The following is a 25,771-nucleotide window of genomic DNA, read 5'->3' on the forward strand; positions in this document are numbered from 1 at the left end:
GCAAGGAATGAGGATTGGTTTGAATGGGTTATCCCAAGGCAAAATGAGTGTGGATTGAACTGCTTGGCTGTTGTGCTTGAAACCAGGCACAAAATCTCTCTCTCTCTCTCTCTCTCTCTCGCTCTCTCTCCTTTCATTCTATTCTCTCTGTCTCTCTCTCCCACACAGACCCCCAAACAGAAGTGTTTTTGAATGCTGTTTGTGGAAGCCACACCTTGCATGTTATCCCTCCATTGCAGAAAGGCAGCAAAGTCTATGGGCTGTGTACAGGACTGTGCTTCCGGCACTTTTGTGTTTTAATGGCAGCTCTTCACTTGCCTCACTGTATAGTCTTGCAAAAAGTCACATATGACCAGTGACTGGGCTTCCATGGCTGTGCAGGGAGGGGCAGACAGAGCCTCCTGCATGCCCTGTACAAAGGCCAGTCAAAACAGAAGTCCCGGCACTTGAAGGAGAGCAGAGACTGTTCCTTGTGAGCATGCCTGGAGAGTGCACATCACTAATGTAGGATGTGTGGACTTGTGGGGATGCTTCACATACGGACTGCAAACTTCTCCTATACACCAGGAAGCAGGGGTTAAATTGTGCCTCCCTGAGCTTTCCCCTGGAGCAGTGTGCCTCTGCACTGCTCAAGGCTGAACCCTAACAGCTCCTGACCTTGGAGTGACTGTACCTGAAAGGCACAATTTAGCCCTTGACCTCTCTGGGCCTGATTTTCAAAAGTGCTGCGTACCCACAACTCCAAAGGAAGTCAGTGGGAGCCATTGGTGTTCAGTATCTATGAAATCCAGGCCTTATGTATCTGTTCCCCTGTCTTTAAAATGGGGATAGGACTTACTTGCCTACAGATTTGTGTTAGGCTCCAAGAGCTATGTTTGGCCAGAGCTTTGAAGATGTAAAGTGCTAAATATTACAATAATTAAGTTTAATGGTGTCCCAAGAAAAGATAACGCCTGTTCCGAACTACAGGATACCATACCTCATTTTGCCTGTCTGTGTTACACTTCGTTTTTCCTAATTTTAAAATAAAAAAAGAAAACATTAATAGGGAAGTGAAAATGTACGTCCAACCAAAAAACTGTGAGGCATGAGAAACTGACGTAAGGTCATTGTGGCTGGCCAGGAGCTTGAAAATTCTGAGTATGGGGCCACCCAGAGCAGAGGGATTATAGTAGCTAATCAAGAGATTTTCATGTTCACACTATGGGAGAGACATCTCCATAGTATAATATGCGTCAGCCAATCAGAGTGAAGGAATCTGCATACTGTAAAATGATGGAAATATAATTGTAAATGATTATGCAAAAACAGACACATATACCAATGAGAGTAAAGGAAACTGCATAACTGAGAAAAACAACAGCTGTGCGTCCATAAATGTGAAAAAACCCTGAACTCTGATGGACTGAGTCAATCCCATGTCAGTACTGTTTTCCATAATACATTTTTATGAAGAGAGAGTAATATGAGAGCGCTATGTAAATAAATGATAAAAAAGAGATACAAAGGAACGGTAAGTCTCAGTCTGAGAGTAACCACAACTGTAGTATAAAAAGTAATGGCATGTAGATAGAAAGGAACAAGTTTCACTTACTGAGAAAGAAAAGCTCTCTGAAAAAGCAATTTGACAGTGGAACAGCTGCCATGAGAGGGCATTGAGGCTCCATCAGTGGAAATATTGAAAAACTGAACTCACTCTAGGCAACAGTGATACTAAAAAAGGGAGAGCTACATAAAATAGACTATATTGGTGAGTAAAATCAAATGTCATAAGGGAAGCCAGTTATGTTGTTGAAAGGAGGTAGTGCCCTGCAGTGCCTAGATGGTGCAACAACTAGCAGCGGGAAGAGACAGTCTGCCTCTGTCTGTCTGTCTAAAGGCTTGTCTACATATAGAGTTATTCAGGAAGAGCGTAGACAAGTCCTAAGAAAGACTCTGTTGTCCAGCCTCTAGCATATAGATAAGGACTAGATGATGACCTGAGGTCCCTTCCAAGCCTGATATTCTATGATTGTCAGATATAGAGAGATCTGACATTAAGGGGCAGCAAAACCCATCTGTCAGTCTTCTACGTTGTCTTACAGCTATTTATTATTATGAGATTTTTCTGCTTTGGGACCTGAAAACCTGTGGAACGGGACTCATGTGGATTCAGTGTAGTAGAAAAATTCCCAGCCCTTGTGTTGAAAGCCCTGTTGCGAAGCTGACATGCAAGAAGAAAGAATTAAAGTTGTTTTGAGAATCCAGCCTCCTGACTTTAATACAACTAAATCCTCACCTTCTGTGGTGCAGTAACACAATATTGTCTACAGTGACATTCCCTAAAAGGAAAATGGGGATTTGCATGAAACCACTTCATAATAAGCTGAGTGTCACTGTATCATCCCACCTGCTGCCTCTCAACTCTCGCAAGCCAGAGGAGCAGCTCCACCATCTTTTCTCCACAGCCCCGACCCTTCAGAAGCACCAGCGGCTCTGTCCTCCCCTTCACTCCTGTGCTTTACCCTTCCTTCAGTGACTAGAGGAAGGTGGAAAGTGTCCTGCCAACGTCCCTAAATGCTGTGAAAGCCACAAGGTTGACTTTTGCAAGATGTCCCTCCTTAACAACTCCACTTGCACATCTTGAAAATGTTCATTCTCTTAGATGGAAGCAGCAGCTGGCTAGATCGCCTCTCTCCACTGATTACAACTGTGATTACATCCATCCTTCCCAACTGTGAGAAGCAAATGGCCAGTGGACTGTGCGAAGGATTAGTTGGGGTAGATAACTTCTGATAAAGCACTCATAACCTACCTGATAAGTGCTGAACTTAACAATGTAACCCACTTACATGGCAAGTGGAGGAAAACTTCACTCTGGGCCAAAATAATCGTGCAGTTTTTAGTTAGGGAAAATGCCCATAAAAGTCAAGTTTCAGAGTAACAGCCGTGTTAGTCTGTATTCGCAAAAAGAAAAGGAGTACTTGTGGCACCTTAGAGACTAACCAATTTATTAGAGCATAAGCTTTCGTGAGTCAAGTCCTACTCATTATTCCCTTTGCACTTTTAGCAATGGAAGGATTTTAGATCCCAGTATCCTGGCCAAATTCCAGCATGGGTAATTGCGTTCTGCCTACTGAAAATTCCCAATAGTTGCTTTTTCTTGGTAATATAATCTTCATTTCTTACCTTAAAGCTTAGTTTATTTTGTTGGGAATGCTCGCTCCTGGTTGCAGAATTCCACCCCAGAGGAATCTGCAATTTGGTGGTGGGTGAAGCAATGGCTACCTGCATATACAGATGATTGCAATCCTGTAAAGTGCTTTGAAGCTTGTGACTCTTATAATAATAACAGTAATATTCAGACATGGATCAGCTTAGGGGAAAACATGCCCTTCTTTTGATTTTAGGGAGGAGGGGAAAATCTCAACTAGCCAATATTATTAGTAAGCAACCTATTTATGCTAGGCAATGCTGCCTGAGTCTCTGGAACCCACTTGCTTCCTCAGCTTGTACTTGTAAAAATACCCTCAGATAACCTGGTGCACAGTTCTGCCTATTTTTTGGGCAAGTCTCCAGAATTGACATATTTTGCATTATTAATTCATAAACTAAGAATTGAAATACTGAGCACTTTCATCCAACTGTCTCAAAGTGCTTTATAAACACCAGTTGAGTCAAGCCCAGTGAGGGTAGTATTTACTTTACAGATTTGTAAACCAAGGGACTGAGAGGCTAAGAGACTTGCCCAAGCCCATACAGTAAGATAGTGGCACAGCGCATGCTAGAATCCACGATTAAGATATCCAGAAATAGTTAGCTAGAGTTGGGCTCCTAAATCCTTTTCTCAGTGCCTAAATATCTTGCCTGATTATCAAAGGGGTTGAGCACCCAGCAGCTCCCACAAAATTCATGGAGGAGCTGCTGGGTGTTCAGCACCTTTGAAAAATCAGGCATGATATCTAGGTAGCGAAAAATGGATGTTAGGAGCCTAACTGGGGGCATTTCTTAAAGTCTTGCCCAGGAGTCTTGCCTCAAGGTTTCCTTCTTTAACCACTGGACAACATTCCCTCTTTTCATACATCTCTTCTGTGTTTACTGCATCAAGAGTCAGAAAGAACTCCTTTAAAGGAGCAATGACAAATCAATTCAATTTAGATGTGGGGGAAGATTATAAAGTAGCAATAGACTCCAATACAAGAAAAGCCATTTCACACAGTTTGTTACCAAACTTACGGTTTCAGATCTATTTTTACAAGCAGAGAGTGGGATGACTTGAGAGAGCAAGTTAAAAATATCACATGGGGGAAAGAAGATCACATGGAGTGAGGAGATAAAGTGAAAATAAAACGCTGCTGCTTTCTTTCTTTCTTTCTTTTCTTTCTTTTTAGCATCTGTGTGAAGTGTTTGTCTTTCACTGAGTTACATGTTTACATAATTATATTGACATCTCCTGTCCTCCAAAATTGAATTTCAGGTTTAAATCTGTGAATCATTCCCTCTATCACACAGCAAATCAGTGTCTGAAAAGTGTCTGTGAAGCACTTAGAAAATACAAGATGTGCAACTTTCTGATAATTTGGATTATAATACACCTTGCTCTATAAGGTCTCATGCCCTAGCATGACAGGATTTGACCTCAGAAAAAAACAACTAAATAGAAGAGTGAATTCAATAAACCACATGAATGGAACATTACATTATAGATTTCAAACTCACAGGAGTCAGGCAATTGAGATTTAAGGTTCCTATGGCAACCCAAACTCCCCTCTGTGCATGTGCCGTACGCACTATGCTTGTCTTTTCTTACAAGACTGACCGATACGGGGCAATGGGACATACTACTGGGCAAACGTGTTAATAATGGAAAACCGGTAACTGTTGTTCTTTGAGATGTGTTGCTCAGGGCCATTCCATTCTAAGTGTGCATGCACCCACGTGCGCGGCCATCAGAGATTTTTGCCTTGGCGGTACCCGTAGGGCCGGCTGTGGCGCCCTCTGGAGTGCTGCACTGATTCTGCGCTATGTCAGCCCTATGCCCTCTCAGTTCCTTCTTGCCGACAACTCCGACAGAGGGGCAGGTAATGGGAATGGACATGAACAACACATTTCGAAGAACAGCAGTTATGAAAGGTAGGTAACAGTTTTTTTCTTCTTCGAGTGCTTGTTCATGTCACTTCCATTCTAGGTGACTCACAAGCAGAATCAATGGAGGTGGGCTGAGAGTTCACAGTCTTGCCGCACTGCTCTGCTGAAGTCAGCATTGTCTCAAGCCTGCTGGGTCAGCACGTAGTATGACATGAACGTGTCAACGGACAACCAGGTTGCAGCCCGACAGATCTCTTGGATCGGCGCCTGCGCCAGGAAGGCAGCTGATGATGCCTGCACTCTAGTTGAATGAGCCATCATGATCGCTGGCGAGGGCACCCTTGCCAGCTCGTATCAGTAGCGGATGCAGGCCGTGATCCAAGATGAGATTCTCTGGGCTGACACTGGGTAACTTTTCATCCTGTCATCTACAGCAACGAACAACTGTGCTGACTGACAGAAAGGCTTTGTTCTATCAATGTAGAAGGCCAGCACCCATCTGACGTCCAAGGTATGCGGGTATGTGCCTCTGTGCCAGGCACACTAGGTGTGGGGCAGGCAGAATCCAAGTGTGGAGGGGCTCAGTTTGGGGGGATCCAGGTGTGAGGTGAGAGGATTCTGTGTGGGACAATCTGGGTGCAGGCAGCTCAGTGGGGGAATCTAGGTGTGGTGGGATCTGGATGCACAGAGGCTCGTTGAGGGTGTGGTTCCAGGTACAGGGGCAATGGGACGCTGTAGGGGCTTCCAGGTGAAGGTAGTTGGGGCTCAGTGGAGGGTGTGGGGGGTCTCAGCTGGGGAGTCTGGGGGAGTGGGCCTTGGTGGAGTGGAGGGTCTGAGTGCAGCTAGTTGGGGGTCAGTAGTGTGGGTGTCTGGATGTGGGGCTCATCAGGGTGGAGGTTTGAGTGCAGGGAGGCTCCAGATGCAGGGGTTGAGGTTCAGTAGGGTGGGGTTTGGGTATGGAGGGCTAGGGGGGTTCTGGGTCTACGAGGTGAGGCTTGGCAGGGGTGTTGGAGTATGAGAGGTCTGGATGCACGGGGGTTGGGAGGATGGGGGAGCAGCTCCTGTACAGTGACCCCTCCCCCCACAGCTGAGGAGTGATGTGGGGCAAGAAGCAGGGGAGGATGCTGAGCTTCCTGTAGCTGGGGTGGGGTCTGACACAGCCACAGCCACTCCTTGCATGGGAAGAGGAAGTCGCATCCTCTCCTGCTTCCAGCCCAGCCGACTAGCAGCTGATCCTGGCTCAGGGTAGGAGCCACTGGCTGAGGTGTCTCTAGTCCCGTTGTGATTTACCTCTCCACCGGCTGCTCCAGATGCCTGAAACAATATACCTGCGCTGCTAGGGAGTGTTGTGTGACTGCTCTTGCAGCTTCCTTTTGCTTCCCTGTCAGAAAGTCATTTTTCTGCGGGGAAGCAAAGAAATCTGTGGGGGACATAGCATCATACCATCCCCTCCATAACCTTGTCAAGCTCAGTCTTGAAACAAGTTAGGTATTTTTCCCCCCACTACTCTCCTTGCAAGGCTGTTCCAGAACTTCACTCCTCTGATGGTTAAAAGCCTTCATCTAACTTCAAGCCTAAACTAATTGATGACCAGTTTATATCCATTTGTTCTTGTGCCCACACTGGCCTGTAACTTTAAATAACTTCTCTCCCTCCCTGATGTTTATCCCTCTGATGTATTTGTAGAAAGCAATCCTATCTCCCTCCTTTGTTTCATTAGGCTAAACAAGCCAAGCTCTTTAATTCTCTTCTCATAAGGCAGATTTTCCATTCCTCTGATCATCCTAGTAGCCCTTCTCTGCACCTGTTCAATTTATTAAACATGGGAGACAAGAATGCTCACAGTATTCCAGATTTCCAGCTAGGGTCTGCCTCAAAGCCTACTGAAGTCATTAAGAGTCTTTCTATTCACTTCAGTGGGCTTTGTATCAGGCGAAAACTGAGGTTAGCAAAGAGTTACAGAATACAGTCCAGTGACGCAGCGTGTGATTGTGTACTGAAAGGTCCTATTTCATCACATCTATGCCAGGGGTAGAGTTAAACTTGCCATAACAAGACGAACTCTGAATTTATTGGTTTATAAAGATTTAAATTATCAGGTTTAACACTGAATTAATGTGTGTGTGTTGAATTGGTGTTAAGGGAATATTACTGCTTTGCAATTGTTTTTCATAATCTTCTTTTCTCCGACCCTACCAAGCAACAGCAATGACTGACAGCAGGATGACCCCATCTACACCACAAAGAAAGCAGGAGGCAAAAGAACTGAATCAGAGCTAATATGGAAGTGTCAGCCTCCCCACTTCAGCGTGAGATATTCAAAGCTATATTACAATGGCAAGGTAGTGCACTCCCCAAGGGGAAGGAGTATGTTTGGATGTAGAAAGGTACTAGAGAAAACCACAGCAGACAAATACTGGTAAGCAGTTTTCCTTTGTCATCAGTCATTCCCTTCCTATTCTGCCTAGCAACATCAATGAATGACATATGTATTAAGCAGAGACTCATGGGGAGTGTGTTTGTGAGGTGAGAGCGTTGTGTGTTAAAAAGCTGCTTGAATCACTTTCTGACCTACAGTAGCAGTCAGGTCCAATGGGTTGCGCCAAACAGAAGGTGTGGAGGTGACCAAGTGGGAACAACAGGAAGAAAATATGGCCCAAAGATGGAACATAAGAAAACTCAAATGTTAGCTGGCATTGAGGAAGCCTAAGGGGTTGTAGTTGCCCGTGCCTGAAATTAATGAACATTCTCTTTTCCCCTATAGGTAGCTGACCTCTCTTTCCCCTGTAGGTAAACCAGACAAAGTGAGTGGAGATAGCTCTCCACCCAGAAGAGGCTCGAACAGGTGCTCACTTGTCTGTTCAGAGCTCTGCTCTCTAGTCTGGTAAGAAAACGATGGTTCTGAAGCAGAGGTCCCCAAGCTGGCTGGGCGAGGCGAATTGCTTGGAGTTCCAGGAGGCTGACGCTGAGATTGTGTTCCCAAGAGGAGTGGAAACCCTGAATGGGAAGATGACCATCCCAAGATACTAGCAATAATCAGGACACACAGATTGGGTTGCAGGGAGGAAAAAGCTGCAACAGCTGTTGCAACATGGGGTGAATGGCACCACTATGCAAGAGGCGCTCAATACCAAGAGAAGGAATATTTGGCAGAAGAGAGGGAATTTTCTGGAGAGGATAGAGAGGTGTTGAAAGAGGACCCTGACTGGGACAGAGGAAGAAAAATGAGACATAGCAAGTGATCCCTGAGTCTCCTAGCAGGGACGAATATGGGATTTCTACCATATGATTATACCAGATACTGTAGTCCTTGTCCACTCACCACAAGCGTTTTAGCAGGGAGGCCTGAGGAAGAGAAGGCAGGTCCCAGCCTAGGATGAGAAGAGTCAGATGCAGAGAGGGAAATGAGGTGCAGGCCTGAGGAAAAGGGGCCACAGATTTCCAAATGCGGCCTAGATAAAGCCCTGTAAATCCTGTCTAAGAAGACTGGTCCCCAGAAGGGATGAAAGAGGAAGGCAGACCCATTTCCCCTGAGAAAGTTACAGCAATGGAGAAGGCAGAAGTTTTCCCTTTGTGTGCAGAGGGGAATGATGCAAGCCATACTGACTGAGGCAGCACCAGCGGAAACACCACCAGAGGGAAAGGAGCTGCTTAAAGCATTCTGGAGAAGGGGCTGAGGCTGAGAAAGCCAGAGGACGTCTACAGAAAGAGATGTGCCCATTATAGCAGGGCTTCCCTGACTCACTGGGAGCCAGGAAGCATCAAGGAACTGCAGCATCATCTTCTTTCTTGCCACTATTTGGGGTCAGTGACTTCTATAACCTTCTTCCAAAACTCATGAGCATATGACAGGCTGCCATATAGATTGGTCTCTCTGAGGTCCACTGATATCCGGTCTGTGTACCGAGTCTTCGGTCTTCCTCTTGGTCATCTTCTGTCCACAGTCATCGCAAGTGCCATCCGACTGATGTAGCTCTCTGGTCTCCACTGGATATTGGCCATACCCACATAGCCTAGACTCACTCAACTTGTCTTCAGTTGGAGCAACCTGCATTAGGCCCCTTAGAACCTCATTTTGTTTCCTATCATGGAGAGTCCAACCATTTGACCATCTCAGCATCTTCATTTCTGTGGTGGAGAGCAGCCTGATTTCCTTTATTGTGGTTGGCATGTTTGTTCTGTACATTAAGATGGGTCAAATGACAATTTTATGCACTCTACCTTTTACCTGTATTGGCATCTTTTTTATCAGAGAACTGGGTTCAGCTTCCACATTTGCTCCACACAGCTTTAATACGATGCTGGGCATCACTCAGAAGGGCACTGATCTAAGGTATTTAAATTTTTTCACTCTTCTAAGTTCTCTGACTGTGATAACCTTTTATGGTAAGTCCTCCTCCCTCAGTTATCCTAGCCTCATCTTACTCATGTTCACTCTTGGCCCAACCCACTCAAAACTATTTTGCCACTGCTCCAAGTTGGCTGGCAGGGTTTCACAGTCTTCCACTGATGACTTACTGCTAAGTGCGAACAGCATGTTCTGAGGCAACTCCCTTTGTGTATTCTCACGTATCACATCCATGACAACTGTAAGCAAAAAGGGGCTGAACACTGACCCCTGATGCAGGCCAGTGTGCACTGGAAATTCTCTCTTGTAGCTCCATTTAGTTTGGGCTATGGTAGTCATTCTGTCATATGTACCCCGGATAGGACAGACATATCCTTCTGGCGCTCCTCTCTCATAAATTGCACTAAACTAGTTCTGTTGGTACATGCCCATTCAGCTTTTTCAGGTCCACAAAAACCACGCAGTTGCCACCTCTTTTTTCTCTGAACTTCTCTATGAGGATTCATAGTGCAAATATGGCATCAAATGTGCTCCTTCCTGGCATGAATCCATACTGACCGTTCCAAATGTCAACCATTCTGTGCAGATGCTTTTCAATAAACTTCTCCCACACTTTCAGACATAAGCCATCAGCTTAACTGGGTAATAATTAGCACACAGTGAACTAGCTCCTTTATGTTTAAAAATAGGCACCACAAAGCTTTACGCCATTCACATGGCATTTTTTTCTTAAGAATATAACTGGACTTATAAGACATGTAATGCCTTCCCTTCCCAATAACTTCAGAGCACCCACTGGTACTTCATCGGGCCCAAGTGCTTTTCTCCTTTTTCATTTTCCTAAGTGCCTCTGGAACCCTTGTCTTGTGTATGTAATCTGTCATGCTCTGGTTTGGTTTACATGTTCTTAATTCCTCCCTTGGATTCTTCTGATTCATCACTCTTTCAAAATAATCACACCGAACTTTGCTGATTGAGTCAACATTCATTTGCAATATACCACATTCATTTGTAATATAAGCAAACACATTCACATCCTTTGTCATTTTCTCTCTTGCCTTGGCAAGTCTATCGATGGTATTCTCTCCTTCATGTCCTCCCCTACTTGATTATAGAGGAGGCCATATTTTTAGCTGTTGCAACACTTCCTTTGGACTCCTTTTTTGCCTCTGTATGTGCCATCTTATCACAGCTCAAACCAATAGCCTGCCATTTTTGGAAAATTATCTTTTTTCCCCTTCAACGGATTCTTGAACTTGAGGATTCCACCACCAAGTTTCCCTTCTTATCCTTTTTGGCACTGGTTTCATCGCTCCTCAGACTTCATGTACTGTTTCCAGAAAAGAGGACTTGAGTTTGGACCAACTGTCCTCCACACCTCCCTATGTGTCGTCAAGAAATCTACACATTATTCCTGGTTTGAAGTGTTTTTAATTCCTGTCTTTACATTTCCTCAACCTAGTCCTTTCTGGTGCCCAGAGGTTCCGGAGCTTCCAAGGTCTCTGCATTCTGAAGGCAGAAAGGCAAGGTCTGTGCTGTCTCCCAATGCACTCATAGGGTGTTACCTTACAATAGATTATTCATGATCGGTCTTTTCTTATTAAAGGGAAATAGATTTCAGTCTTGTTTCCTCTAATTTTTCCCACGCATGTGTGGAATGAATTTTGTTATGCGAGCCAACATGGAGGTGATGTGTCACACATCACCTCCATATTGTTGCACATAACAAAATTCAAGTGCTGGGGGTAGGGCTGGGGGTTTTGGAGTGTGGGAGGCGGGCTCAGGATTGGGATGTGGTGGGGGGTGCGGACTCTGGGGTGGGACTGGGGATGAGAGGTTTGGGGTGCAGGCTTCCCAGGGGCTAAGGCAGGGAGAGAGGACTCCCCACAGCAGCACCTGGTCTGGGTGGGGGAAGAGGCGCCTTTCCCCCGGCTGCGGCAGGTCCGTGTTGGGGCTGGCAGGGAGAGGTGCCTCTCCCTGGCGTGGCAGGTTTGGGGCTAGGGGAGAGGAATCTCTCCCCGCTGCAGCCCTGAGCCCCTGCGCGGGGCTTAATAAGCGGTCGCACAGCTTAGAGGGAACTTAGAGGTCTTGTGTCCTTTATTGGCATAAGTTATGATATGGATTTCCCTCTTCTGAAAGTGTGTGTTTATGATCACTAAGCCAAGTGCCAGACAAGTCTGTAGGGCCATTTCTCCGCCCACCCCCCCACCACTCCCCATGAGTTTCTGGTTCCAATGTCATGGTCTCCGTGGACTATTTCATATCCAGCCTTTGCAGTTATTTTAGATCTGTTCTGATAATTATCTTCTCGTTGGATGGTATATTTCCAATAAGGCACAACAACTCACCAAAAAACCTCCTCTTTCAAACCTCTCATACCTGTGATGCATAGTCACTCACTATATGGATCTTACCTCTTCCCAGCACATTTTAACACATCATTTGGCCCAAACTTCGGGTAACCTCTATCACATGACTCTGCAAGGTTTCATCCAGAATAACTCCAACACTGTTTGGGGGAAGGGGGAGCGGTGTTGGAATTCCCTGAGTAGTAGATTTTGTAATCCTCCTCCAGCACCTTGGCATTTCAACCTTTCCATTTGGTCTCTTGTACACATTTACTCTTCTTCTCTTTAGGATCTCAGACAGCTCCTCCTTCTTCCAGTCAGTGTGTATGTCTGCCTCCACATCTGAGCTTACTCCAATTACTCACTTGCTTCTTTACCTTCAGCGGCCCTTGCCCAGTTACAACAGTCAGGCAAGCGTGTTATACATTGTTTGCGGGGAACGCCCTATCCCTCTGGGATAGTTGTGACGTGGCCACCAGTTCACAGGAGTATTATCTGTTGGATGGGCTTTACAGGTCAGCTGTTCAAATTGGATTTTCCCCTCTCCTGAGTGAGCTGCCTGCCAAAGCTGACAAGCCCCAGCAAGACTTATTTTTAGACATTCTTTCTTTGGCTTGACATCCGCATCATAGGGCCTAAGTGGTCTTTTATAGTGGTATCTGCACCACCAACTACTTCATCCCACCTTACTGAGAGATGCTAACAGTTGGTCTGCAACTGCTTTATTGAATATTCGCAGCTGTCCAGCATATCTGCAGGAAGTTCCCCTATCCACCACCCAGGGATGTGCCTTATTGGAGTTGGTCGCTTCTACACAAAGAGCTGCAAGTCTAATATAAATGCCTCAGACAGTGAGGGGCTGGAGGTATTTGAATAGGAGACCCAGCTGTCTGAGTGTAAGGGAGACAGGTCTCAATCTCAGAAACAGAACCCACTCTCCAAGCTAAAAAAGATTTGATGTCTGGTTCCATCTGAGAAACAGAGGTGGATGGAGGAGATATGCGATTAGATCCCTGGGTGATCCCTGCAGCGCTGGATTCTTCACCCCCAGATGCAGGTTCTTCCCCTGCCTTTTAATTCTCTTCTCACCAAGTCCTTCATTTTTCCTCTTCTGAGAGCTGACATTTCCAGGAGGCAGAGGTAAAGAGGAAGGCCCAGACCCTTTAAGGCATTTAGGCACCTAACTCCCATTGATTAGGAGGTAGGTGCCTAAATACCTTTGAGGATCTGGGCCAAAATGGGCAAGCTGAGGTTTATGTACCAGCACTGACTAAAGTTGGCATGCCTCCTTTTTTCCTGGTTGGTGGAGCTATAACTGCACCACTGCTGTTGGTCATTGCTGTTGCCAGTAAGAAAGCAATATATATATATATATTTGACCTAGCAATGCGGTGGATGCATTTGTCTGCACCCACACATCATTGCTAGCACGGTATGTTATAAAACAATGGCCCGGGGAATATCGTCATGTCTCCTGCGATTGCCTGGATCTGATGACTATAACAGCTTATTAATTTTCCCCGGCACAGTTCTCCATGGGTGGTGGGTCTAAAAGGCCAGGGGATGCTAAGCCGCCGCCTTTGGAGGGTGCCCCGGTCGTGACCCCATTCGTGCTCCGCCCCGAGGTCCTGCTCCCACTTGTCCTCTTCCTCCCCAAGGCCCCTTCTACCCTCTGCCTCTTCCCATCCCTGCTCTGCCTGCATGGGGCCCTCGGGGGAGGGGGTGAAGAGGCATGTGCGAGTGGTGAGTGGCCGGAGGGTGGGGGCAAGCAGGGTCAGGGTTGGAGCGTGGGCAGGGCTTTGGGCAAGGAGGCTGAGTGGGGATGAGCCTTGGGGCAGGGCTATGGTCTGGGCGTGCCCAGCCTCCCCAAATGGAGGATTCGCATGCCACCCAGGCAGTTCTCCTTGAGACACATGAGGTTTTAGTGCTGAAGATTCCTGGTTTGATCTGAGCTGAAGACCACAGTATTCCTACGTAATATACGCTACCAAGGTTCATTATGGGTGGGATTTTCAAAAGCACACACCACGGGCCTGCTGCTGCTCCAGTGAAAATCAATGGGGGTTTCAATGCTGATTTTAGGGCTAGGACAGCACTGAGTGCTTTGAAGAATCCTGCCCCAGCTATACATATGTCCAGAGCTAATATGTTCTTTTTTTCAAACTGATGCTCTTAACTTTCTCACACTAGAGGTTTTTATTCCCCCCAGTTTTTAAACCTATCTAAATTTCACTTGACCTACAGGAAAAGGAAGACAGAACTTTCAAGAATAAAGGATGTGACGGTATCTTTCAAGAGGTTTTGCTTTAAACAAAAAACTCTATTCATTAAAAAAGAAGCTGCTAGTCAGTGTCTGGGACAGGAGTAGACCGCCTTCAAATAGGCCTGGAGTGTATTCTGCTCATGCTGGTGACCCCGAATATCTGTGTTGCCTTCACAGCATGTCTAGTTAGTGTTGCAGCTTGCTCTTAGGTGAAGGGGCTAAAAGGAACATTGCTGGAGATGTGTGTGCACTCGAATGAAGAAAATTCATCTCCAGGTTTTGCAGACTAAAGTTACTGGTACAGAAGTTACAAAATTTGCAGTCTTAAGGAAGGATCATGGAAATGTTGGGCTGAAAGGGCCTCGAAAGGTCACCTAGTCCATTTGCGCATGCAGATGCAGGGCTAAGTATACCTAGGCCATCCCCGACAGGTGTTTTTCTAGACTATTGTAAAAAACCTCCAATGCCAGAGATTCCACAACCTCCTTAGGTAACCTGTTCTAGTGCTTAACTATCCTGATAGTTAAAAATATTTTCCTAATATGAAATCTAAATCTCCTTTGCTGCAAACTAAATTGATTACTTCCTGTCCTACCCTCAGTGAACATGGACAAAAAATGGTCCATAACTGTTGTCCTTCGAGATGTGTTGCTCATTTTCTTTCCACGTTAGGTATGTGCGTGCTGCACATTTTTCCCTTGTGCCAGTATACAGGGCACTACAGGCCCTGCACCCTCTGTTCCTTCTTGCTGGCTAACTTCAACAGGTGGGTCATGGAATGGACATGAGCAACACATCTTGAAGAACAACAGTTACGGAAATGTTAGTAACCGTTTTTTCTTATTCAAGTGCTTGCTTATGTCCATTCCACATAAGGGGACTCAGAAACAGTACATCAGGAGGTGGGCTCAGAGTTCATGGACATGCAGATTGCAACAGTGCTCTCCCAAACCTGGTGTCATCTCGAGCCGGTTGGGTGACAGCATAGTGGGAGAAGAAGGTATGCACTGATGACCAAGTTGTGGCTCTGCAGATGTCTTGGATCAGGACCTGGGTCAGAAACAGTGCTGAAGAGGCCTGAGCTCTCATGGACTGAGGAGTCAAGACAGCAGGAGGTGGAACATTCACCTGTTCATAGCATCCTGGGTTATCCAGGATAAGGTTATCTGGGCTGAAACCGGTAGGCCTTTCATCCTCTCTGCTACTGCCACAGAGTTGCCTGGATGCTGTTTGGCTTGACCAATGCCCTTGAAACATTTAGTAAATGACATGTTCAAGGATATCCTGGACCAATACACGATTATCTACCACAATTACATGCTGGAATTTTCTGAGAATCCAGAGCAGCACTACCATCATGTTGGGTGTGTCCTGGGGAGGCTACGGAAGCATGGGTTGTATGCCAAACTGAAAAAGTACACCTTTGAACAGGCCACCATTGAATTGTTGGGGACATCATCTCCCCAGAGGGAATCCAGATGGATCCACAGAAGGTGGAAGCCATCCATAACTGGACAACACCCTGGACTCTCTGGGAACTTCAGTAGCTCCTGGGCTTTGTGAATTTTTACAGGAGCTTCATTGCCAACGTCTCCTGATGAATAACTCCTCTGACCTCCCTCCTCTGCAAAGCCATGTAATTCACTTGGTCACCTGAAGCCCAGCTCGCTTTTGACTAGCTAAAGGTTACCTTCATTTTAAGGAACTGTTTGCCATAAAAAAAGACCTTTGCAGAATGGTGTCACCACTTGGATAGGGCTCGGCGCTCAGTACGGGTCTTCACCAACCATAAGAACCTCAAGTACCTCCGCAAAGCCTGAGTGTTGAACCAGAGGCAGCTAAGGTGTGTCTTGTTTTTTTCTTGGTTTGAGTTCACAATTACCTACCACGCAGGAAAGCAAAATGGGAAAGCCAATGCTCTATCACGGAATCGAAAATATTACTGGGGAAGTGAAGAACTGACTTCTGAACACCCCTACCTCTTCAAGCCTGGTAACTTTGCCAGAGCCACGATCCTGCGAGACCTGCTTTCTCTCATCTGGTCCTCCCCGAAGAAAGACCCGCTGGCCCAAGGGGCACTGCTCCTGCCATTGGGAGCTAAGAGGTACCATTCCATGACAGATGGGGGGTAATGTACTTCAACAAACACATATATGTGCTCCATGGTGCCCCTGACTGGAGGTGCTACAGCAGTGCCATGATGCTCCATTGGTGGGTCACCTTGGCCACTGGAAGATCTCTCACATGGTTGCCCATTTTTTCTGGCAGCCCCGCATGCTGGTCAAGGCCCAAGAATATGTAGATTCCTGCAAGTGCTGTGCACGTACCAAGACACTCTGAACCCGACCTAAGCCAGACTCTGTATAGGTCCATCCCACCTGTATAGGATATGTTAGACACATCTAATTTTCCTGGAGAGAAAACGTTTGGGTTTTTTTTTTTTTTGCTGGACTCTAAAAATCTATTGTCATTTTACTGTAATTTCTTTTTTCTGGAAACCACTCGCGTCAATATTCAGTGTGAAATACTTTCATTCTTGGTTCCAAATGAAGAGAATCATGCTGATTTATGGTGCAATTCCTTGTCACTTATGGAATCTGGAGGATTTCCAGGACAAGCTGTAATAACCTGGATTCTTCCTTTCTCTTTTTCATTCATTACAGTGCCCATATTGGAAAGGGACTGTGCAGTTGTTTGGCTGGCATTAGGAATACATCCTCCCATCTCTGCCAATAAGGAGTAATCAGAAATACTTCCCTTAACACGGCTGCTAAAATGACTAGAGATGGGGCAGGACCACACACCATTTCCTGGGGTGTATTGCGGTACCTATTAGCAACCACTGAAGGAGGGAAACAAACAAGCCTATTTCCCATTGTGACAAAGTCATAATGAGTGGACAAGAGATGTCCACACCCAAAATCATTTCTACATCACACATGCTGGGATCAGCTCCATAAATTCTGGGAAGATTCCTGCATATTTAACACCACAGGATCAGTAATATCTTGTGTTGAACAAAGAACTGAAGGAAAAAAATTTTCCCCAGGTGTCCCTGCTTAGTAGCCACAGGCCTCTATATAGCAACATATACTAAATTAGCTGTTCCAGGGGGTCACATGGAATTTCTGATATTTCCCCTGACCCCTAAAAATATCTCAGATCTAAGGTAGACCTAAAACTTCCTGTCTTTTTTTTTTCTCTGCTGAGTCTCCAGCTTGTGAAACATAAAAGGGAAGCTATACTAGACCACCTTTGAGCAGAAAAATACATGTAGTTCTGCTATAAGAACCTGAGAGAAATGGAGTCTAACACCAATGTTTCAGAAGGGAGAAAACATTTTCAAAGGGAGCAGCATTGTCCAGTGGTTAAAACACAAGACAGAGAGACAGAAAAACCATGCCTTATAGTGATTGATGCAAGGAGCTCGATCTAGTTCGCTTAAGAGTATTAAGGGGTGACCTGATCACAGTCTACAATTACCTACATAGAAAACACATATTTGATAATGGGCTTCTCAATTTAACAGACAGAGGTATAATATGACCCAGTAGCTTGAAGTTGAACCTAGACACATTCAGACTGAAAGTAAGGCGTAGATTTTTAACAGGGAGGGTCATTAACCACTGGAACAATTTATAGAGGGTTTTGGTAGATCTTCATCACTGGAAATTTGAAAATCTAGATTGGATTGATTTTATTTTTAATGATATGCTCCAGTTCAAAAGGAATTCTTCTAGGGAAGTTCTATGGCCTATGTTTTACAGGAGGTCAGACTAGAGGATCACAATGGTCCCTTTCTGGCCTTGAAATATATGCATCCATGAAAAAACAGAAGTCTGGGTTCTTTTGTCTGTGAGTCAGTGATTTACTGTGTAACCCTGGGGCAAGTTGTGAGGAAAAAGGTAAATTAAGAGGATAAAAGAATATTGCAGCCTCGTTTCCACTATAGCTGATCCCTGACAGCTTTCTTATTTTTTAAGATAATACAGCTACTTGACACTTGAATAGTGTAAACTGCTGCTATCCCTGGACGCCTGAAACGATCTGTTATTCTCTCTCTGTTTCACTTAATTGTTCCGTTCACAGAGGGGGCTGGGGGAGCTTGTTTTCCAAACAAACTTTCCCCTCCAGAGACAGGAAACATGTTGACCAAGGAATCTCCCATCCACAAAAATGATATTTTGTTCAAGACTGCCATCCATCCATCCAAATACATAAAGACTGAAGGAACTGTCTGTCATAATGACCTGATCTCTGCTAGTCACCCATACATGCTGTTTTCATAGAGAAATCTCTGCTACTATATCTGCTCACTCTTTAAAAAAACCCCAAAACCTGAAAGTGGTTTAAGCTGGCCTCAAAAGCCACTCAGTCAGAAAAATTCTGTTCTAAGGTCACTGCCTGATTTATTATTTAATAAAACAAAAACCAAGAAAAACCAGGCAAATGCTGTTAGAAGAAACTATGGGCCAGATCAGCATCAGAAGAAGCCTATGCTGCATCAGCCAGAAGTCCCAAATTTGAAACCCTTGTATCTCCTATTTATGCCAAGCACAGCTGTAGATATCTGCTATTAGACGAAGATCACACTGTTTAAAAAAGTGAGCTTTACATGTAAATCCAGATGATCTTGTATGTAAGTGAAACCACAGCACTGGTTCCAAGGAACAAATGACAGAAAAGCAGTCAGGCCTTGTATACACTAGACTTATTTTCCTCAAATTTCCTGCCGTGGCTGCCGCCAGCAGTTCAGCTTTGCCAGTGGTAACGCGAAGTGCAGACAATATGCTGGTGCTGCTGGGGTTCCAATCAACTGTGTCAAAGACCTGCTTTGACCATGGAAGATGGCACATTGGTTAAACCACTGGCTGGTCTACACTAGTGCTTCCCCAGGGGCCACCGCTAGTTCAGCTATAGAGATGGTAGGGAATTTTAGTTAAGAAGGTACCCCTTAGGCTGGAGGGTCTAGTGAGTTGGAAAAATAACCCAGCATTTGATGTGCTCGTGGGACTTACCTGAAGGCAAGCTACTCCTATGCCAACAGCTCCCATTATCAAAAGGTGATCTGCCAGGAACTGTTCCAGTTTTGTAATGCATCCTCCCTGCAAACAAAATCATTGTGTTTACTATGAGGGATAATTCAACAATGTTGACAAGATTTAATCCCCATTTCCTCCCTCTCACACACAGCTTTTATAGTTGTCACAGACAGGAAATAAAAGCTCTTTAGTGTGTATAGAGTTACAGCCTATAGCCTTAAAATCAAGAGGAATGATGATGGGGGGAAAATTCTACATTGACAGTAAAGCCAGGGAGGGTCAGTTCTGTTTGTTGTGAGGTTTTTAACTCTGCAAATGATCAACAGCACGCCCAAACTTGAATCCCTTTTGTAAGTCTTGGTCTTGGGATTTGCAGATTACTAGCTGCCTAGTGGTCACAGCACCCTGGTGACTCAACGTGTGCTTTATAGGGAGTTTATTATTTTGTATGGCACTATGTGTGTTTTGTGCTGTTAAAGAATAATCACATGCTAGGCTTTAAGCAAAGCATCTGTGTGTATTACAGGTTTGACACTTACCAGGCAGAGGTGGATTTACAGTAAAACACAGGGTGCCCTGGCACAGGGCCCCCCAATGACAGGGGGCCCCAGGTCCGGGCAGCTGCAGGGGCAGAAGCCTGGTCCTGCTGGCTCCTGGGGCTCCTGCTGCAGGCTCCACACCCACCGGCAGCCAAGCTCCCCGCTCCCCAGCCTCTTCCCCGCCTCCTCCCCTGAGCGTGCCACATTCCCGCCCCCCCCGTCCCTCCCAGCGCTTTCCCCACTGCCAAACCGCTGTTTGCCGGCACTCAGGTCACTCCAGGAGGGAGTGGGAGGAGCAGGGCCGCAGCATGCTTGCGGGAGAAGGTGGGGAAGAGGCGGGGGTTGGGGGCGGGGCAGGGCAGAGCAAAGGCAGGGCCCTCGCATTCCCCTTAAACATACACCGCCCCCAACCCCCTGCTGTGAGCCGCTCCGAACAGGAGGCTGGGGTGGGGCAGGGAGCACCCCCACAACCCCAGCCCACACCCCCAGCCCCCTGCCCTGACTCCTGCACCCCCTTCACACACCCCCAGCCATCCCTGACTCCTGCACCTCCGACACATACCCAGCCCCTCCACACCCTCTCACGTTCCCTCCTGCACCCCTTGCACCAAACTGGAGCTGCCCCAGGTAAGCGCTCCACACCCCAAACCCCTGGCCCAGTCCTGAGCCCCCTCCCGCACCCTAACTCCTGGCCAGACCCTGCACGCCAACCCGCAGCCTGCTCCTGCACCCTAACTCCCTCCCAGACGCTGCACCCCCAGCCCTCAGCCTCTTCCTGCAACCTAACTCCTGGCCAGACCCTGCACTCCAACCCTCAGCCTGCTCCTGCACCCTAACTCCCTCCCGGACCCGGCACCCCCAACCCTGAGCCTCCTCCCGCACCCTAAGTCCTGGCCAGTCCCCACACCCCAACTTTTTTACCTTTTTTTTTTTTTTTTTAATATAAAGAACTTATCTTTCTTATCCAAAGAACTTTACAATAGTTAGCCAACAGTACAAACAATATTTGGAAAGATCATAATTAAGATCAGCAATTTTCAAGTGGTCTGTGGAAAAATAAGTTAGACTACAAAAACAATCAAGGTACCTCACTTTATTTTCATTTACTTCCTATTATTTATAGGAAGAGGGTGAAGAAAAAAAGAATGAAAAACGGGGGCAGGGAGGAGATAAGAGAGAATGTCCTTTTTCTTGGCTGGGTCCCAAGGAGGGGCCCCAAAAATGAAGCTGAACACAAGGCCCAACTAACTCTAAATTCACCACTGTTACCAGGGGCATCCTGAGCGAGTTAAATGGCTCACGTCTTTGTGGGTGTCTAGGAGAGGGTGTGCTTAAGCTATGGGAGAGTCTGAAGGGTCATTACTGAGTCCAGCAGGGCGGCAGCTGGACAGCGGTTTCCAGCTTTCAGGAATGGGTCCTAGACAGAAGGTCTTCACCCTGAAAATGTGCCTAGGGATCTCAAGAGTGGGGCAGTGGCTGGGCTCTGTTCAGGCTCCAGATTTAAAACGCTTGGGGACCCAGCAGTTGAGGTCCCTACAGCAGTCTCAGGGTGGGGGGCTCAACTGAGATTTTTGACAGATTGAGACAGATACTAGAAAAAGGGTAGGTAGTCCATGGAAGCACAGGTATCTGTTTGAGGTGACAACAGCCTGGACCGAATGTGTGGAAAACCCCTCCCATGAGCTTCACCAGAGAACTAAGCACTGACAAGAATCTCTGGGGAGGCATAATGCTACAGAAAGAAGGATGCAAAACCCCAGTGAAGCCATTTTTTCCTTGTTTACAGGTCATAGGCTTTTTGCTGCCTTTCCACCAGGGATGGGCAAAATATTGTCAAATACTCTATCAGCAACGTGTCACAAATCTGCTCACTTTTCCCTACAACATCTCTGCATGATTATTGAATACAAATATTGCAGGCATAATATGCATGTCATGAACTTGTTCCAAATACTGTAACTAGGGCAAACATATTTTCTTTCCACACTGGATGTCATTTTCACTATTTAAAATGGTCCGAATGGACAGCTTCTTGCTATATCTAAGATGCTAGCAGTTGCCAGATAGAGCCACCAACTGGCTGGAACGCTCCCTGCTCTGGAGATTACGCACTTTCTTGTTAGTGAAGTTCCAGTAAGCTTATTTGGAACATCTACTGCAAGCAAAGATGTGGAATTCTATGCTAGTAACAACAGAACAAAGGCTGAAAGCTGAATGTTCCTGAGCAACTGTGCGATAATAAAAACTGGAATGGCAGAGCTCATTTACAGCATATATGCTGGAGAGAAAGAGAGAAAAATGACTGCGTAAAAATGGCACTTTCCGAATTAACTGATCTCCTCTCTGTGTATATTTAGAATAATTTTTCACTCAAGGCAGCAGATGTTAGGAATTTACTGCAGTTTTATTTGCATTAGTTATGCACAGCCAGCACAGCTTGGAGAGAAGGAGCTGGAGTCTATTCTTTCCCAGCAACTCAATTCCAATCAGTGACACCCATGTAACCCCGCTGAAGCTAATGGATTTGCACTGGTGTCGCTGAGGGCATGCTTTGACCTGCAGAACCTTTATTTATTATTTGTACTGAGATAGCACCTACGTGACCCAGGCATGGCCCAGGACTCCACTGTGCTAGGCATTGTACAAAGTCCCTGCCCTGAGGTGCTTATAATCTTCGTCTTCGCATAATAGACTTGATGCGTCTCTCACTTTCAATAGTGTAAATCAGGAGTAACTCCATTGAACTCAGTGGAGTTGTAAGAGGAGCAGGAGAGTCAAGCATAGCACACAGGCAGTGGCATGGAAGCGTTCCACACTTCTGCCTACCAGTGTGCCTCAGTCCCCTCACCATCCAGTCCCCCTGGCTTTCTGTTTTACCTGTGGTTATTTAATTCAACATCATTGTGTAAATCACAATGATGTCGATGCTGTTACAAGGTTAGAGTAATCTCTAATACTTTTGGAATGTTCGTGTTACACAGAAACTCTCTTTTTTAGACTGCATGAAATTAAACTAGTAACTAGTCACAAATCACAGAATATTTGGGGTTCAAGTGGATTTTTAATAGGTCCTCTGTCTACCCCCCCTGCACTGTGGCAGGGTTGATTTTATTTTCCCTACCACATTCTTATTAGAAAAATCTCAATGGCACACATGCAAAGAACAGAGAATAATCTGTACACTTCAAAGTACAGTTTCACTCTGAAAAGTGACTCTAATAATGGCATTGGGGGCAGGAGGGAAGGAGGGAGGTTTCAATATTATTGCCGGTCAGACTCCTGCTTAGTCATGCTTTGTCTGCAAGTAAAAAGCTGTCATCCTTTCAAACTCCACCTGGGCTCTGAGAGGCAAGCTGGACACTTTCATTCACACTAACAGCAACTGTAACAGAGTCAATCCAACCCTTTTCACTAGCATTATATTCACTGTAAAGGTGACCTGCAAAGGAAAAGAAGGTTGGTCTGTTGCCTTTTTGGCTTCGTTATAATGCAGAGAGAAGGCCTGAAAGGCTTTAGATGTGTTTGTTGTTTAAATGAGTAATGAAGGTCTTGTCTATCAAATTTATCCTAGAAGATGCTGCGAATGCCTGAAGACCAAGTAGAATTAAGGCATTAAGGAAATCTAAGCGCTTCAGCAGAGAAGTAATTTTTTACTCAAGCTGTTTTATATTCTGTGTTTTGTTCACTTTAAATTCATTTAACTCATATGCCTGAAAAATGGTTGAGAGAAAAGTTCTCTTTGGTAAAGATTTAATATACCCACAATATACCCACCCTATTGATTAAAGGCTGAGATAGCTCCCAACCTACCAAGCCAATTCTCTGATTCCTTGAAGAAGCCCTCCAGCAAGAAACAGGGAAGAGCAGATTTGATGTTCCTGATATTTCTGAGACAAAATATTAGCAGAAATATTCCCTTTCTATTTATATGTTTTTGTAAAAACTCATGCGTCCTTCTTTATACATCACAGTGAACTGAAACACAGGCACATGTAATGTGAATGACTGACAACTGCTGTGATACCAAATCTAGAACTGACTCCATCTCTATGATTGGGTGGGACAGTCTTAAAGCAGCTTCTGGACAGAGGGTGGTATAAACTAATAAGAACTGAATTTTGATTGGCCAACTCCCCCCCCACCCAGAGAAGCACATCCATTATGGTAACTTTTTAAAGTGCTTATCTGTCAGTGTCAACCAGTAAGCCTTCTAAGGACTTCCATTTTTTCTCCTCCAATGTTTGGAAATGGGTTTTCAGCCGTTAGTTCTGGAAGCAATAAACTGAATGTGTATTAAAAGGAATGTTTATAAAGTGACACAGTACTTTGTAGAATGCACAGTATTGTATTTTTCTGTTGCCACTTGTAATGCAAAACCAATATAAAATATTTATACACAAGGAGACAAAATATATGATCAGTGCAATACACTGAAGCAGAAAAAATCTTAGGAAGAATGATGCCTTCAGAGTTTTAAAGGGCTTCTGAGCAAAGAATCAAGTTTTAAAATTAGTTTCTGCTGTTGGATGTAACACACACTGTGCCAGAGAAACCAGCCGTTTGAAACAGAGAGTGCTTCTGGTGTTAAAAGAGAGAAACCCTACCCCAGGAGGTAGTTATGTAATTTTCGTTGCTTCCGTCAATGCAAAGTACAGCAGGGACTTTAAAAAAAACAAACCCCAAAGCAGCCTAGACTTTAATACTTTCAAGTCCCTTTATTGCCTCTCTCATGTTTATCATTAAACAACTGCAAATATTGGCACTGAATTTAAGATCAGTTGAATTTCAAGCCTGCAAGCAAAGACTGAAGTATGAATATCTCTGAAGCATCTGGCCAACATTCATAAAAAGACTTCTAAGGAGATACTTTAAAAAGATCTGTAGCTAGGTTTCTTTAATATCACTTCAAGAAGCCTGAGTCTGATCCACAAGGAGGTTTCTTAGTACTTGGTAGTCAGTGCTGTTTAGCTGGGGAGGGTGTGTGGACTAGTGGGCAGAGCGCAGGACTAGGAGTGAGACCTTTTTCCCAGAATTTTCAAACCCATGTGCCTAAAGTTAGACTCTTAAATGCGTGCTTAGAATCCTAAATATAAAGTGGCCTTATTTTTACAATTGCTGATTAAGGTAATGGGAGATGTAAGTGCTAAGCATCCCTGAAAATCAGGACATTTTTATTTGGGAGCCTAAATATGGATTTTGGAATCCAACATTATGCACTATCCCTGCCTCCTCAACTGACACACTGAGTGGCACTGGGGAAGCCACTGATCCTGACCATGCCATCTATTCTCCATCTCTAAACAGTGTTGAATCATGCCTGGAAAAATCTTCCAGCTAGTGTAAGAAGCTTTCTCTGGGAAGTAGGGAGGAGGTAGGCCATCAATTGCTGCTGGATTTGGGCTTTTATTAAGAAAATAGGTTTCTAACCCTTACAGTTTTGACGGTAACCTATAACCTAATGCAGTGTGGTCTTCATTGGTTCATAGACAGATAGCCCCAGTGTCTCTCCTGTTGCTCACCACTGAGTGAAAGGAACATGATGGGTCAGGTTCACAGCAGCTGTTCGAGACTCCTGTGGGCAGAACTAACAAAAAGCATTACCATTTCACGCTGCTGCTTGGCTAAGCTACAGGCAGCAACAGAGGCAGGGACTGGAGTTACACCTGAGGCAAGTTGAAAGGGGGAAAAAAAGATTATATGCTGAGAGCAGGGAGGGGAGAGCAGTATAGACCCAACTCAGCAGTGAGGAGGTTCTGAGGACAGGACAACAGAAGAAGAGGCACAGAGAACTGCATCTCTCTCCTTGCAGATAGGAGCTCCAAATTTAGCAGACATCTACTAGGTAGAGGCTGATGGAGCCCTGTAGAAGATTCCACAACCTGCTAGCAGGAATCCAAGCACCTTCCCCTTATCTAGCAACTGCAGGGATGAGCGTCTCATCAGGATGTCATCCCTGGACTTTGTTAGTGGCGTCTCTCCCATACCCAGCTTTCGGAACAAAGGAACCACACGTTGGTAGGGAGATACATAAACTCAAGAGACTCACTGAGATAGGAACAGGAAGCTTTGGGCAAAAGAGAGAAGAGATGGGCAGGCTTTTGTAGAGGGGGTGGGATAGGAAGACCTTATCTACACTGCTGACCAGCAAAGGTCCAAGAGACAAA

The 25,771-nt window shown here is 45.4% G+C and overlaps 1 protein-coding gene across 10 annotated transcripts in view; it reads right to left on the minus strand.

Moving 5' to 3' along the window:
* The window catches only part of TSPAN11 (tetraspanin 11), a 219,058-nt gene that overhangs the window by 74,326 nt on the left and 118,961 nt on the right, over window positions 1-25,771 (minus strand). For 6 of the 10 annotated variants that reach the window (XM_084623710.1, XM_084623702.1, XM_084623708.1 and 3 more), the window contains exon 8: window positions 19,045-19,131. In XM_084623710.1, the coding sequence (XP_084479836.1) occupies window positions 19,045-19,131 (87 nt within the window). Of the gene's footprint in view, window positions 1-3,168; window positions 3,268-19,044; window positions 19,132-25,771 lie in introns of all 10 variants that reach the window. The other 4 variants (XM_084623709.1, XM_084623703.1, XM_084623705.1 and 1 more) reach the window with 1 other exon arrangement.

Source organism: Lepidochelys olivacea, assembly GCF_965140295.1.
Source record: "Lepidochelys olivacea isolate rLepOli2 genome assembly, chromosome: 1".
NCBI classification, from domain to species: domain Eukaryota; kingdom Metazoa; phylum Chordata; order Testudines; family Cheloniidae; genus Lepidochelys; species Lepidochelys olivacea.